Source organism: Clarias gariepinus, chromosome 26, assembly GCF_024256425.1.
Source record: "Clarias gariepinus isolate MV-2021 ecotype Netherlands chromosome 26, CGAR_prim_01v2, whole genome shotgun sequence".
NCBI classification, from domain to species: Eukaryota; Metazoa; Chordata; class Actinopteri; order Siluriformes; family Clariidae; genus Clarias; species Clarias gariepinus.
This window is the reverse complement of record NC_071125.1, coordinates 1,683,198-1,699,433: the sequence shown is the minus strand read 5'-3', so window position 1 is coordinate 1,699,433 and position 16,236 is coordinate 1,683,198. Positions and strand designations below refer to the sequence as shown.

General features: G+C 38.7%; 2 protein-coding genes across 3 annotated transcripts; one reads left to right on the top strand and one right to left on the bottom strand.

The window, feature by feature from the left end:
- Positions 1 to 506: 506 nt before the first annotated feature.
- On the bottom strand, positions 507 to 4,883 carry rbm8a (RNA binding motif protein 8A). 2 transcript variants are annotated; one of them, XM_053487313.1, is made up of 6 exons: positions 4,773 to 4,883; positions 4,146 to 4,205; positions 3,981 to 4,058; positions 3,685 to 3,821; positions 2,688 to 2,824; positions 507 to 1,220 (listed from the first exon to the last, which is right to left on the bottom strand). In XM_053487313.1, the coding sequence occupies exons 1-6, from the start codon at positions 4,837 to 4,839 to the stop codon at positions 1,175 to 1,177; spliced, it is 525 nt and encodes a 174-aa protein (XP_053343288.1). In that variant the 5' UTR covers positions 4,840 to 4,883; the 3' UTR covers positions 507 to 1,174. The 2 variants fall into 2 exon arrangements, with proteins under 2 accessions (XP_053343288.1, XP_053343289.1); XM_053487314.1 differs by having other exon boundaries at positions 4,779 to 4,867.
- Positions 4,884 to 7,546: 2,663 nt separating this feature from the next.
- On the top strand, positions 7,547 to 9,150 carry LOC128514332 (type-4 ice-structuring protein LS-12-like). Its single transcript, XM_053488138.1, has 3 exons — positions 7,547 to 7,654; positions 7,745 to 7,880; positions 8,714 to 9,150. The coding sequence occupies exons 1-3, from the start codon at positions 7,549 to 7,551 to the stop codon at positions 8,931 to 8,933; spliced, it is 462 nt and encodes a 153-aa protein (XP_053344113.1). The 5' UTR covers positions 7,547 to 7,548; the 3' UTR covers positions 8,934 to 9,150.
- Positions 9,151 to 16,236: the final 7,086 nt, after the last annotated feature.

The following is a 16,236-nucleotide window of genomic DNA, read 5'->3' as shown; positions in this document are numbered from 1 at the left end:
AAGTTGGAGGATGAAGAAGGGACTTGTGGGATCGCTCCGTTTTTTTAACGAAACAGAACAAAACGTTAACTAATAAATTTTAGTGCCAGTCTAAAACTTGGCACAATTTGGAAAGATTATTAAAATAATAAAGAATGGCTGCAAAACCTTTACTAAGCCTTTATGAGCTTGGTTTGGTTCACACGACTGGTCAGGATTTAGTCTCGTCAGTGATTTGTTAGAGACCTAAAGCATGAAGGCAGGAGTTAAATTATTTTGTTTTAGAGCAGTTTCAAATACCCGGGAGGAAGCACAGTTTTGCAAGACCAAGCTATAAAGAGTAATTATTAACGAGAATTTGTTTACAATAATTCTACAATATTTTATGGAGATCATATAATTTTACTCAAACTGCAATAATGTGGAAGATTACAATCTAAAGTGAGAAACCTTTGGAATGCATCATTAGCAGATGATTCATAGATATTTTTAAATCACCAACCGTATTTAAAAAAAAAACTGACAAATTCACAATACAGAACAAATTTATTGGAGGTGTACAAACCGGTAGCTTTAAAATTAACTCAGGTACAACTTCAAGCATTAAGGAGGGAAAAAAAACAAACCCAAATTAATTTTAAAGGATCATCATGTTCATTACACATTATACAAAATGCAAAACCAAGGAATTGACACTATACTGAAACAAACTAAAACATATTACAAACGCCACCGTGTTTCTGTGATGTGTTACAGTCTTATTGTTCTTCAGCACGTTCCTTAAACTTAAACCATAGAAACTACAAAAAGATTCCAAATACAACCTTTAAAAAAAAAATTTAAATGATGTATGAAATTGTTATGTCACTGTTTAGGGCCACTGGAAAACAAGTACAATGTTATAAGAACAAATTTAAATTACTTTATGCAGAAGAAGAAAAACAAAAAACTCGATGCCATGAGACAATGGAGACAACGTGCTACATTGAAGACACTACTTAGCTTACTTCCTTATAAAAGTGTGATGCGGCAAATGTTAACTGCATTTTTAAAGTTTAAAGTCTGCTGTAGTAGTTGTTTGTTTGTTAGTTAATTGGTTACAGTGTGTACAGAGGGAAAAAAAAAAACCAGGAAAATCTAAAAAAAAAAAAAAAACGCGAGACAGCAACTTGCAGCTTTTGCACTAGGTTTCACCTCAGCGCCGTCTTCTGTCTGGAGATCTGCTCCGTCGTCTGCCTCCCCTACAAGAGAGAAAAACACCAGTGACCCCGACTGAACAACTAACTGTGTCGATGTTCCGATACCATTTTCCCCTCCCGATACCGATACTTGGGCTCAAGGTATCGGCCGATACCGAGTACTGATCCGATACCTGGGTGTGTATCTGTATATACAGCTGTGGATACTACTAGCCCTGTATTAATTGTAGTAAATTAATACATCAATCAACATCAAATACTCAAAGCTTCGGTGGGAGGGGGCTGAATATATTCTTATCTCTAATAAAGGCATCTCTATGTGTGTGTCTGCCTGTTGTATTTTATGTCGAGAACAGTTCATCCAACTGCTGCGGACGCAAGGGAGTGCATTTATTTTTTTTCTTCGCATTTTTGTGTAATATGGATAAAGGCAAGTTGTCATGAACTAACCTGAGAAGACCAGAAGAAGTAGCTTTAGCCGTTAGCTCTTTGTAGCGTGAATGATAAACCCAAACGCAGAGTAACACGAGTAGGCAGGATAACCACGCGATTGTTTTAAGGACTCTCTCGAATGGGGAGCAAGGGATAAACACAATCTCACCTGCGTCGAATATTCTGATCCAGGCCTAATTAATTGACAGAATTATTTTCTGCTGTGCTTTAGATTTATCCCTTAATAAAACATGAACAAGTACATATAATAAACTAGAGTGTTTTTATTATTCTGACATACATTAAACACCATTACTTATTTTAGAAAAAGAAACTGAACTTCAACATCTAAAAAAATTACTTAAAATGCAGCCACAATTCTAACACTGTAAGCTGAAAAATATATTAAAAATTTATTTTAGTATTTTTACAATATAACTGAAGAACTGATTTCCGATTTGCAGCGTTAAGCAAAGCTAGCGGGCATAACTGTCACGAATTAACCGGGGTGAAACAGAAGACTTAGCAGTTAGCCCGTGTAGCGTAGATGGTAAACGCAAACGCGAAAGTAGCGCGAGTCGGCAGGATAACCACGTGCAATATCCTTAGAAGTCTCTAAACGTTCTAAACACACACTCGTCAAGAAAACTCAAAATAGGCGAGTACTCACGAATACAATGCGGAGCGTCAGAACCAGCATGAGCAACTCAATGACTGAGCGAAGTGATGCGCCATTTTGTCTCCTTTTATTTTCCTGAATTGCGATCGTACTTTCGGGTCCTAGTGCCGGTCGCGGCACGAGTGCGCATGTCAATAACTAGGTTATGTTTAGGAAATTGGTATTGGATGGGTACGCGGGACTCAAATACTCGCCGATACCGATGCCAGGCTTTTTTGTGGTATCGGCAGCATAAACCTAGTCTCAGATCACACTCTTATAAACCATGCAGATCTTAGAGCAACCGTTAGTTTTTTTTATTATTATTATTATACACCACACAACTAATAAGTAAATGAAACATTATTTTACAAGAACACAACAGCGTTGTGAAATCCAATCTAATTACATCCTCTCACCTCCTCTTGCTCTTTGGCGGCCCTCGGACGAAGCCCCAGTCCACGCTGATGGGCTGTCCCATGAGCTCCTGGCCGTTCAGTCCCTCCATGGCAGCCTGCGCTTCTTTATACGTCTCGTATTCCACCAACGCGTAGCCCTGTGAGAAATAAAAACCACACATACACGCGTTTAAAACTAAACCTGGAACAGGATTTTTTCATCTTTAACAGCTCTCTGTGTAGGACAAAACTCGGACGAGTCCTGAAATAGATTGTTTTTTCCCCCGTGGAAAACACTGCCACTCAGTGGGGGGAAAAAAAACTAAAATAAAAAGAGGACCTCAAACTGGGGAAAAGTGGTACACTTGAGTGGTCACTCGACTGCACTGAGATTCGAAAGTAAACCCATTTCACTTTGTGTCATTTACTCGTAATTGGAATTTCCAGTCAAGTCACCACCAGATATGGTATTATCAAAAAACATTGGTAGCGATTTGATGAATATCATTCTATACTGCTTTTATAATTAATACCTAAATAAATTACATGTCCCTCGGGACCGATAACATTCACTTTTTAACTTTGAGTACAAAAGTTTATCATTTAACTACAAGTTAAACAAAAAGCTAAATTTTTACTGAGCAGCGTGTATCTCTATCATCCGCCATCATTACTTCTGAACAAACTTAACAAATAATTCACTCACACACACACACACACACACACACACACACACACACACACGATGAAAGTGTGCAAGCAGTTCAGAGTGCACCACCTGCAGGTTTACAAAGAAACTGACTACCTCCTTAAACGCCTCCAAAGTCTTGAGCCGTTGTGAGCATGTGTGTGTGAGCTTCTGACGTGCGCATTTCGGGACTAATTAGAACCTTTATTAGAAACACTGACATGTCTCTCTTTGCATCCTGAAACCTGATTGGCTCGTGCGCTTTATGACAATTACACCAACACTTGTACATTATGCTCAGAACAAATCAACATGTGGAGGTGGACTTGCCTTGAGGTAACCTGTTCTTCTGTCCAGATTGAGGTGCAGATTCTTGATCTCGCCAAACTCTGCGAATTTGTCGTGGATGTCTTCTTCGGTCGCTTCCTCGTGAACGCCGGTCACAAACAGGATCCAGCCCTCGACAGCTGCGAACATACAAGACCGTTTTAAAATGACACCACAACATCTAGAGTATCGAGCAGGGAAATATGCTCACTAGGGGTGCAGCGACTAAAGTGGATAATTACTGACAGGTTATTACACAATAATGCTCACGTGTCCTTCATTTCATACAACAAACTCACATCTCTGAGGTCCGGGCTCATCACCGTCCTGCTCCACCGTATCATAATCTTCTCTAACCCTGGACCTCGCACCTTCATCTGTAAAGGAAAAAAGAAAAAAAAATTACATTTATGTTAAACGAAGGACACAGTGTTAAATAAATGTGATGTGGTGAAAAAGTTTACCAGATCCAAATCCTCGTCCTTTTCTCTTCTTGGCTTTTTCTTTTAGTTTGTGAATACTTTCTGTAAAATGAAAAATGACAATATAATTTAATAAACTGGATTTTAGAGTCACACTAGAGAACACATGAGGTTTTCATTAGTATGAGCCTTGGAATAAACCAGAAATGTAAGTTAGACAGGGTCAAGTCCCAAATAGCTTCATAGTTGCTTCATCAGAGCACTACACTGCGTAGGAATTAAAGCAGCCTATCCAGTGCACTAAGGTTAAATCAGTGTGATTTGGGACACAACCAGCAAGACCGCTAGTACAGTTAAAGCAACAACAATAACGCATGCGCATAATTTCTTTGTGACGGCTTCTAAAGTCAAATACATGTTTTAACACAAATTTATTTAAACATCAACTTAATTTATGTAATAACTAATCATCATTAGCATCCTGCTAGCGGGAAGGTCTGAATTAGCCAGCTAGCATAACTCAGCTAACAACGCAGGCAGGCGGACAAGGCCCGAGCTCAAGCACGTTAAACATTTCACACCGTAAAACCTAAACATCATAACCGCTTTATATACCATCCGCTGCAAAAAACAAATATTAATTAAAACCTAGCAGAAAATATCTAATACCATCACCATCTTCGTCCATAGGAAAGTCCTCGCCTCCCGCTTCATGAAGATCCAGCACGTCCGCCATGATGCCTGTCCGTGTGAGAAGACTAGCGCATGCGCGCAACGAACTTCCGGTTTAGCTTAGCAACCGGATAAAATACAAGCGCAACCAAAAAAATAAGAGGCCCTCTAGCGTCTGTCTGGTGCCATTACAGTTTTTAAACTCATAAGAAGGTTAATGCTGGTTGTGATAAAAAAAAAATTGTCAGAACACATTGTGCATCCCTGCTAAGTGGCTAAAGGTGTCATAATGTTATGGCTAGTATTTACAATCATGCACAAGTAAAAATAATCAACCCGTCAATGGATGCAAAATAAAAAATAAAAAAGACTCTGGCCTAGGAACACCTCTAGAAGCATACATAATGTAAATCTTAGGCCAAATATTACCAGATAATTTTGCTAGTCAGCTAGATCGCTATAGCATTCATCCCTCCCTTCATCTAGGAACCTCTGTAGTCCAAATAGGGACGCTTAGGCTGATTACCATTGTATTAATTCCCATTTTTTGGGCAATTTGGGAACGCCAATTAGCCTATTAGACTGTGGGAGGAAACCGGAGCACTCGAGGAAACCCACCAAGCACAGGGGAGAACATGCGAACACCATGCACACGGACCCCCGAGGCGGGATCGCTATGCCACCGCGCTGCCAGATTAAATCATTTCATCAGAATGGCTTTTGCTTTGAATTGATTTCAGCGTGTATTCACAGGGCGTCGGTCAATAACCTTGTGCAATGTCAAAACATTTATTTCTGTCCGTTCATGTTCGGCCAAGATATCGCATCCATGGCTTCTCCAACACACCCCAGAGACTTTCACTAGGGTTAAGGTCAGGACTCTATGGTGTCCAGTTCGTGTGTGAAAGTGACTCCTCTTGCTCTCAGAACCACCATAGTTAAATGGGTTTAGGGTAGAAGATTAAAACCTCCGGAGACCGGAACGCTACTCTTGTATACATTGCAATTTCTACTGACTGGTTCTCTTTATTTACAGCTGATAACTATTAATTTAATCAGGACATTTGGGTCTCAAGAGGTTCGTTTTTTTGTAACTTGTAAAGAACAACTCGTGAAAGAGAATATTTCAAAGAATAAACAACTTTGATAGGATCCCCATGTTAAAGCATGTCCAGTGAATAGAGCTCAGTGATGAGCAGCGGCGCTACAGTGGGTTATGGACGGACTAATGGCTTGTTTCCGAACATTTCTAAGTGATTTCTCTGAAACATGCACGTGGGTTCATCCTTGTTCAGATCGTCTTTTATGTTCAATTAAAACTCCCTGATCATGGCGTGCCTGACGTACGTACAGCGGGTCTGGGATCAGGCCCGAGCTCAGCGGCCAGCGTTCTCCCTCTGATGAGCTCGCTCTCAGTTTTTCTAAGCTCAGCTGTTAAGTAAATCTTAGCTGGAGCACTTCTGGCCTCATGCTGTGCAGCGAAGTGCTCAAATGGTCCAGAAGATGGGTGGTCATTTTATAAAATAGCCCGTCTCCCGGCGGGCTGATCGACCGCGCCATTGAACTCGGGTCTGCTCCGGCGACGCCTCTGGACGGGCCCGAGTGCTGTTTTTAAAACGAGACTCTGCAAGCCAGTATGGGGTCTCTGACATGACAGGAAACGACAAAAGAAAAACAGTGCCTCCCCGAATCCCCGCTCCAGCCTGGCCCCTCCAATATTTTCAGAGCATCGGATCATAATATGGCAGTGTAACTACCACTTTGAGCACTCTTTCTGCCGTAACCATAGGCTGCAATCATTCTCAAGCGAGTAGTCCTGACAAATCCGGCACAGAGAAGCAGAAATGACTGCAATTCTATGCCCCCATTACCGTGCGTCTACTTCAGCCGGAGTCACCAACTGATTGTGTGTGGAAAATGTCCTCCGAGACGAGGCGAGTGCGAGAGCTGCGTTATTAGCACAGAGTTCAAAAGCATATAGAATAAGACGGATGTCTATAGAATCATTACGGAGGTTTTTTTTTAAAATTATTATTATTATTATTTAACTGAGAATATGCATCAGCTTGCAACCCTGGCTCGGGTCTGTAGATAAAGCCAATCAGTGGGAGATAGGGCGACTTGTCTCGGGTCAGACTTTGACCTAATGGACGTTAAGCTAACATGAAGTGTCCCTGGGGTTTTCACTGGAGCAGCAGAAATCATATCAGTCACATTCCAGCCAATCATCCATCAGCATGATGTGGACATACAAGTGCATACAGATTAGAGACGAGAAAATCCTTATGAGCGGTTACACTACGTAATTTATTACACTTTAATCCAAATACGGCTAATCGATCCTGACGTTTTAGGTAACAGAAATCTGCTTTCTCATGAATAATGAATAAGGAAAAGAATTGTTCCGAAATATTCCTTTGTTATCTTTGTCCTTGAGATAAGATCTCGATCTCTTGTATAACATATTAGTAACATACTGTTTTTAATTTTTCCATAAATGCTCGAGAGAGAGAGAGCGAGAGAGGGTGGGGGGGGGCGGATTGTTGAACTTCGACTCGTTCACATCGGCGTCAGGGGAAGCCTCAAGGTCCGGCAGCCAACGCGGCATGTACACACTTCACCGAGATGATGTTGTCAACCCTTTGACCTCAGGAGCTGCTATAAAAAGGCCTGGTGCACCATCACGTCCTACACATCCACGAGCCATCAAGGTAAGAACCTCACGTCATGTTCATAAAGAACGATTCTAAGAACGACTTGATTTATTACACATATGTACTCTGCATGTATTTACTCCATAGTAACTCCAGGTTTGTGTTCTCAGTCTGGAAGCATGAAGTTCTCCCTCGTCGCCGTCCTCGTCGCCGTGCTGGCCATCGGTCAGACTTTTATGCTTTTTAACTACAAAAAACAGCAATTAGCAGCGCCATGGTGTTAAAGCTTACTGTACTGTATTGTGTTTTTAAAAGGCTCCCAAGCTGCCAGTCTGGTCAAGAGGGAAAGTCCAGCGATGCCTGCTGAGGTGGAGAAGATCGCCAGTTACTTCCAGGACCTCGTCCAGAACCTCAAAGCCCTCGAGACCCCCGAGCTGGCCAACAAGGCCAAGTGAGTTTCACATCAACTCCATATCATAATTATTCGATTCGATTCGATTTATTTATTTATTTATTTCCAGGCATCTCTATAATGTATAGCTCATATACACAATCATATACACAAGATAGTCCTGTAAATGTGTGATGAAGAAAAAAAACAAAGAACATTTAGAATAATAAACAAAAGCTATGTGAAAGTATATATTCTTCGTCATCTCATCATTTTATTTAGCTAATAGATTTTTTTTCCTATGTCATTTCTTTTTATCATCTATTTCTCTACATTAGATTTTTTTCTTCACTTTTTTAAATTAATTAAATTTTTATAAATTTTTATATATTTATTAATTTATTTTCATGCAATTATATATATATATATAATTATATATTTATTTAATTTTTATATGCACATATGTATACATTAAAAGAATATATATTTTATTATCTCTCTCTCTCTCTCTCTCTCTCTATATATATATATATATATATAATGATTCTATAAATCTTTCTGTTTAAATCCTGGTTAAATCTAAATGAAGACGTATTGTGTAATCATTATCCTTATCTGTGTCTCTGTTCGTAACACAAGTCTTATCTCCAGTCACTTGTACACTGACTGATTTGTTGGTGAACTTTCAATTAAATACAATAAAAAAACATTTGACAGCTGATATTTTTACACTCCGTCAGTTGTTCGGCTCCCAACCCTCAAGTCGATCTGATCAGAGCGTGACACTTACTGGATTAGAAAAACAGGAAAGCTTGTTTGTGTGTGTGTGTGTGTGTGTGTGTGTGTGTGTGTGAGGTTAAATCTGATCCTGTTGACCCCGTGTGTTTGTCCAGGGCTTACATCGAGGAGAGCAGAGCCCAGTTCCAGCCCATGGTGGAGAAGCTCCAGGAGCAGCTGAAGCCTCTGTCCAGCAACATCGAGGAGCAGATGGAGCCCCTGGCGGCCTCGGTGCGCGCTCAGATCACGCCCTACACCAGCCTGGTGCAGAGCCAGTTCGAGGAAATGCTCAAGTTCATGGTTGATCAGACCAAAGCCATCCTGCCCCCTCAGTAGATAAAAACACCCCGAACAAAGCCTGATGGGAAATCACCCTTGACCCGTGACTGACATCTCTCGCTTATCTCAAGCAATAAAGGGGTTAAAGGCTCTACGTGTGTGTGTGTGTGCGTGTGTGTGTGTGTGTGTGTGTGTGTTGGCTCTTTATGATTCAAGTCTGGTTGTGTGTTTAGAGGATATGTTGTAAAGGGAAAATAAAAGTTTTAAACTCTGATCGCTGTGTGTGTGTGTGTGTGTGTGTTTGGGTGATTCTATTGTTAGTCGTTACCCTTCAGTACAAAAAAAACAATCATGTAGTCATAACAAGAGTATCTTTTTTTAAATTAGTTTTTAATAATTTTAATTTAATATAATTTTCATTTTATTAAATGTCTCACACTTTCTCATCAGGAGCATAGAGTTTATTACTTTATACAAAAACAATCATTCCACATAACGAATTCATTTTACCCTTCATTTGATTCGTGTCTCTAAATCGACTCGTCTCTCTTTCACGTCTGTCAGTTTATTTCATCACATTTAATTTATTTCACAAATTAAATATTTCTTATCATGTATTTCTCCACATTTGAATTTTTTCTTTACTAATTCATTTTTTTAATCAGTTCAACATTTTTTCCCCACTGATTTAGATTTTCTCGTATTTAAGTGCCCCCCATAACATTAATTCAATTATTAATTCATTAATTTGTAAATAATTTTCATGCCATTTTTCCCTATAAATACATATGATTTATTTTTTTATAATATTTTGAACACAATATTTTGAATCGGTTCACAGATTTTTTTCATATGTAAGTGCCCCCCCCCCCCCACATGCATAACATGAATTAATTTATTAATGCCATACAATTATTATTTTAATGCCTTTTCTTTCCCTATTATGAATATGGTCATAATTTGTAACGTCCAATTGAGTACATCTGTTTTAAAGGTCAGTTCATCCAGATTTACAAGTGTGACACAAGTGAGACATTGTAGGAAAGGGACACATCCGTACACACATTTTTATTAACTCTGTATAAATATATGATTCATTTTTCAGGTCTTTCACTCTTTCAATTTTCACAGATTGAGATTTTCTTTACTATATTAAACTATTCTATCTATCTATTTATAAATAAATGTATTGACACTCATACATGTATATCATACATATTTACAAATAGAAAGTTTCCTCATAGAAAACTGATCAAAAACAAAATGAACTCAAAAACAAAAACAAAAACAAAAAGAACAAAAGAAAAGCAAAGACGCATAAAGAGCAAATCATTTTATTATTTATTTCACTCTGTAAAATGTGCCGAGGCTAAAATATGGAAATATGAGTTTTATACAGTGGGGTAAAGCATTACTGTATAATGTGATAAACACACACACACACACACACACACACACACACATATATATATATAAATAATACGTCACACCACGCTGTACATGAGCCCTTAACCTCCTCAGGGTCCTGGATCCAAGCAGAATTTATTCCAAGTCTGGTATCTGTAGCTAAAGAGAAAATGGACTGATTATGATCAGACAGTAGATTAGAAGATCCCAGAGACAGGAAGTAACTGATACACGAAAAAAAGCTCTTTGAAGAAAAACTTCAAAGAGATAAGCCTTGTAGAGCCGATGTAGAGACTCTTCACTCTCTTTATGACTAGTTAAAGCTGGTCACTCAGCACTAGTCAGATAAATCGCTGAAACAGAGCTGAACCGACTTCCCGGTGTGTTTGAGCTTAAACATTTAATATCCTTTAAGCTTCATGGTCCAATTGAATACTCTACATCCGTTTTAAAGGCCACCCTGTCCTGATTTACACATCTCACATTGTAGCGAAGGTTCACATTGGTACACACATTTTTATTCACATTTTCATACATTTTATTTTATTCTGTTTAGAGGACAGACCTGATGAATGCAGCGTGATCTGGTTTGTTAACACCAGACGATGCGACTATAGAGCAGCTTTCTCCCTCTATAGACGTGTACGTGCAAAGCCACGGTGCGAAAACTCTGCTTGAGCTCCATGTAGGCTACGAATCAGATTCGCATTCTTTTTGGTAGAAATTCTGATTAAAATTAGGCATTATCTTAAATAAATACCTAAATAAACAGTGCCCTATAAGGACTTTAGATTTGTATTAATATTATATTAAAAAGTAGAAACAATGCAAAATAAGAGCAGTTTCTATTCTCTGAACTTATTGTAGTTGTAGTAGGCAAATTGTCACCTTTATTATTTCTTAGACTTACATGAACGTTCCATTATCATGACATCATGGATTTTTTTCCCCCCAGTTTTAGATTATAATATTAATGTGAGTTAGACGTCACATCGATGATTAACTGTGTTAGGTTTTCAGCTTTGATAGCAATAAATCAAGACGTTAACGTGGAAGATGAATGAACGACCCACCTCAGCTGTGTTAAATGCAGGAGGATGGTTTCTAAAGCTTAGTTTTAAAATAGAGCGACCGTTTTACTTCCCAAGAACATTTTATCAGCATTAGGTGTAAAGAATATATATTAGAATATGGATCTATTAGAAGGTTCTCCAAATCAAAACTGGAGTGCTTCTGACAGGATGGAACTTCAAACAAGGTTAGCACTATACAAACACTATACATACACTATAGGCAAAATTATGTGCACCCCTAACCATCACACCCATATGTAATTCTTCTTCAATGGTATGGCATGTTCAAACCCTTATCCAGTCGGCCTGGAAGGTCTTCAACGTCCTACAAAGAGCCCAGACAGAACTCCTCAGGGATGAACTGAACCTGCAGCCTCCTCACCTTCCCAGAGTGCCCCGAGCTCAACGCTTTCCCAAAAGCACGGAGCTGAGTCTATAACAGCAAAGGGGAATAAATCTGAAATCCGGACGCACATACTGTGTGGGTGTAATGATTAGAGGCGCACAAACTTTTGCACGTTGGTGTATCCAATGCACGGCTTTCCACTTTGTCTTTTCTGACCCCCTTATTTTTAAGACTGCTTTATTGTCCCAGGATCAAGTCACAAGTCAAACATTTTGTATGAAATATCGACTCACATATTTTACATCATATATACATTTACAATAGAGATCTTTATTATAAAAAAGTATGTAGTGCATTAGAAGGAATTTTACTCACCTGCTCATGTCACATTGGGCCACTTTTCCTTTTTCAATTTTTTACTTTATTACTATTTCACATTCCCTCGAATCGCACTTATAATCCAACGTGTAACCTGAAAGAGCATTGTTGAAATATATGGCTTAAAAACTCTTAAGCACAGGAGACACTGGAGATGTTGCTTCATCCTGATGCATTCTTAATGACAAAATTATGTCTAAGCTAATTTTCCTTAGCTAAGAAAAAAAAAGATACAAAGGATACCAGAAGGAAACCTGAATGGTTGTTTATTCAGCCAGCAGGGGGCAGCATTCACTCTCAGAAAATAATACTGTAGCGCACCTTTAAAATGATTAAAGGTCAATTTATATACATTAAATAGTTTAAAAGGTGCATTATTGAGACATTTTCTTTGACGATAAAGAGGATAGAAATTTTTACTTATTACTAAACATGCAAGAAGCAAAAGGATACGGTTTTACCCTGTTTTCCCCCCCTTCTTTCTCAGTTTCAGGTTGTGTGATAGTAAAAGCCAGGAAAGGGCGTGGGGTAGTGGGCAAGGGGTGTGTGTGGGGGGTGTTATGGTGGGTGTTGTAAATCCCAGGGCAATAAGGGAGACTAGGACTTGTTGTCTATGTTAATATTACCAACAACAAAATCACTAGTCTTCCACACTGCCACGCTGAGCAGCAAACATCTCTGAAATTGTTCATGTACAGATATATTAAGTATATATATATATATATATATATATATATATATATGTGTATAAAGAGCTTGATTTCAAATCGTATCGCTTACAGAGGTGCAGTTCTGCACCGGATCACTTCAAGAATCACATTTGATTTACATGTAATTTTTGGTTGGTTAATTAATATACAGTACAGTCTAAAGTCTATTCATCTATGGGATGCTTAAGTATATCTTTCATTTATTTACAAGCCAAAGGGTACAGCTTAAACATTAGTTGAAATGATCTTAAGTCAGATTTTTAAGATAAAATCTTTTGGTGCCTCTCCGAAAGGCACCAAGCAGTCGCTCTCCTTCTAACTCATGCAGTACTGTAAAGTGGACCTGGCATTAAAAACATACAAGCGTGGTCCTCCTAAGGTGCCTTAAATGATTTTAAAAGTAGAAAGAAAGAAGGAAAATAATAAATGACTGAGAAAATTATATTATTATTATTATATCATTCACATACCGATACATCAAGTTCCTAATTGCAGAATAAAGCTTTAACGCTCTAAACCATGTGCACCGAGGGTTAAAGTGCAGACAGTGCAGCGGGTGAGGGCTCCTCTTCCAAATCAATTCACTTTATATAGCACTTCTAACAGCCGACGAATGAATATGAAAAATGTAAGAAAATATGTATAAATTCTAGTTATCAGCAGGCCTGGTGAGGGACAACTCTGTGAGAGGACAATAGGAAGAGACCTTGAGGGGAACCAGATTCATCAGGGAAACCATTCCTCATTCGCTCTGAGACTGAAAGTTCTATATAACAGAAAGGTCTTCATGTTGCTGGGGACTCGGGTACTGAGACTGCACCAGGACGTGTTGAGCAGCAGGACGACGGTCCCCTTAGTAGCCTTCACTCCTAGCGAGCTTAGAAACAACACAGCGTGTTATTTTAGATTTGGTCTGACAAGAGGTGCGTTTAAAAAAAAAACATTTTTTTTTTAAATAAAGGCTACGACATTATGATTTGTGCGTCGTTTTTTTTTTTAGAATGTTTTGTTACCGCCGTTAAAGACGTTAAAGAGAACTTTCCGTCTGCACTGAGATCGTGCTGAACTTCTGGGCTCTACAAAGGGGTTGCGGGTCAAAACTAAAAGGGAAAAAAACAACGACGACGACGACGACAAAAAAAAAAAGGGGGTTCATCACTTTCAGTTTCAGTATGCAAATGGCGATCATCTGCATATGGTGCGGATCCTGATGTCACAACGCTCCTGCACGGGGGAACAGGATGGAGACTGTTGCATCACTTCCAGCGCAGTAGTTTACATCGCTCTCTCTCTCTCTCTCTCTCTTTTGTAAACCAGCACCTCGTCTATACGAGTACATCAAAACCGTGTTGCGTTTCGAATACAAGTAACACAGGCGATATTTAGCAGGGTTTGAATTGTAACGTTAAATAAAATGGTACTCACCAAATCGTTGCAAGCCGACGCAAAAAGGACCTTTTTTTAAAAAAAAAAAAAAGAAAAAAAAAGAAGGGAAGTTTGGGAGAAAACAAATCTTCGCTTCCTTTGCTTTTCATCGTACGCCAAAATGGCCTTGACGGTTGAGACCATACCTGCGTCTCTCTCTCTCTCTCTCTCTCTCTTCTCGCTCTCCCTCTCTCTGTCTCTGTCCAGCGGTTGCACACTGACAGATGTTTTGCACGGGTTTGCATGGTTTTTACTCAAAGCTGACAGACAGACAACCCCCTGCACACAGGTGCTATTCAAGATATGGTGTAAAAGAAATGACGTCACTGCGATTTTGAGTTGAAAAACGTCCTTCTCTCTCTCTCTCTCTCTCTCTCACGAGTCCCACCCTCAGCATCCACCTCCACTAACAAACCTCCTCAAACAATTCATGGCATCACATCTCCTCCACTCTGACTACCTTCTGCGTTCCTTTCTTTATGAACATCATGGTGCGTTTTATGAAAACCGTCTCACATACAGGTTCATTCTAATAAAATAATCGAAAAGATTTCTCTCTCTCTCTCTCTCTCTCTCTCTCTAGAAGGCGTAATCAGGGCTCGGTCAAAAAAAAAATACAAAAAAACAGCCTGTTGAATTAGAGACCGAAACACGGCTATGGATGAAGTTGGAGCGCTTTCGCCTCGGCAACAGTGGAGTGCTGGCCTTGGTGATTGTTGCTAGGCAATCGGAGGAAACACAATGGCCTCCTTAGAAACCAAAGGGCCTTAAGTGGGCTAAAGGACGCCGCAGCACCAGGGCGAAATTGCACCCGAGCTCCAAACTGGATGCAGTCGACCGGGCTGGAAATCATCAGCTAATGGAGATTATGGAGATACGACCTGATAACGTCCAGAAAAACTCAACTAGATTTGTTTCTGCTCAACCCACGCTATCTGTTTTCCATTTTTTGTTGTTGTTGTTGCTATTGAATTAACCCTCGTGTCCACACTTACTGTACATCTATTTATAGCCAAAAAGCTCTCTGTGTGCGTTTCTGCCTTTTCTTTCCCCAAATTTTGACACAAAAGCCCAAATCAAGGCAAATAAAAAAAAAATTAAGATTTTTTAAAAATGTAAAAATAAATAAATGAATTAATTATAAATAAATAAATAAATAAATAAAACAAACCAATCAGCAGTTATAACCTGCACAAACTTTATATTGTATATTTCAGGAATATTGTTATATTATGGCATTTTAAACATGAATATGAATAATATTGGTGTTTTTTTTTAAATTAGCTGCAACGTGCAGAATTTCGAAAGATTTTGTATAATGATCTTCTTCCTGTTATGTTTTAAATAATATTTTAAGAATAGATATAAATAGCATCGCTATTAGCTTTATTATAATAATAGCTTTATTTCTTTACACCATATTAGAGATTTGCATATAGTTTTGTCCTGTTATTTTGGATTACTCTCATTCTGCTACTAAAATTATGCTGAATCTTTTTATGTATCAGGACGAGAGTGTTTACTGAGTAAAATCAGAAAAAAATCTTTCTATTTTATTTTTTTAATTATTATTATTATTATTATTATTATTATTATTATTCATGTCTATGCATAATCCCGTTTGTGCTAAAATAAGTAAATACATGAGGGGCGTTCAAGTCAAACCAGGACTTGTGATAAAATTCATTTTATTGTGATAAAATATACATTCTATTAAACCTGGGTATCAATCAAAAGACAAAAAAGACATCTAAGGGTTCATAAATGCAGAAAAAAAAACACATTTGTCGAAAAGCAAATATTTATAAAAAAAAAGTTAAGGCATTAACGCATCTTACTTTTCACTTACATTTGACTTTTTTACATTTCTGGTGAGTGAAGGCAGAAAACCAACTGACATTTACAGAACACTTCATCCACACTTATACACTGCAGGAAAACTTTTTGAACGCCGCCAGCGTTTTTAAAAAAGGCCCTACACGTCTGTGAATGACGATCTCGGGCGAGGTGCATCGCAGCAC

Excerpts from the sequence above, each read along its gene's own strand:
- rbm8a (XM_053487313.1), bottom strand. The coding sequence starts at position 4,839 with ATGGCGGACGTGCTGGATCTTCATGAAGCGGGAGGCGAGGACTTTCCT. Across the intron at positions 4,206-4,772 it reads TATGGACGAAGATGGTGATG|AAAGTATTCACAAACTAAAA; the intron begins GTATTAGATATT and ends TTCATTTTACAG. Across the intron at positions 3,822-3,980 it reads TGAGCCCGGACCTCAGAGAT|CTGTCGAGGGCTGGATCCTG; the intron begins GTGAGTTTGTTG and ends GTATGTTCGCAG.
- LOC128514332 (XM_053488138.1), top strand. The coding sequence starts at position 7,549 with ATGTACTCTGCATGTATTTACTCCATAGTAACTCCAGGTTTGTGTTCT. Across the intron at positions 7,655-7,744 it reads CGTCGCCGTGCTGGCCATCG|GCTCCCAAGCTGCCAGTCTG; the intron begins GTCAGACTTTTA and ends TGTTTTTAAAAG. Across the intron at positions 7,881-8,713 it reads GAGCTGGCCAACAAGGCCAA|GGCTTACATCGAGGAGAGCA; the intron begins GTGAGTTTCACA and ends GTGTTTGTCCAG.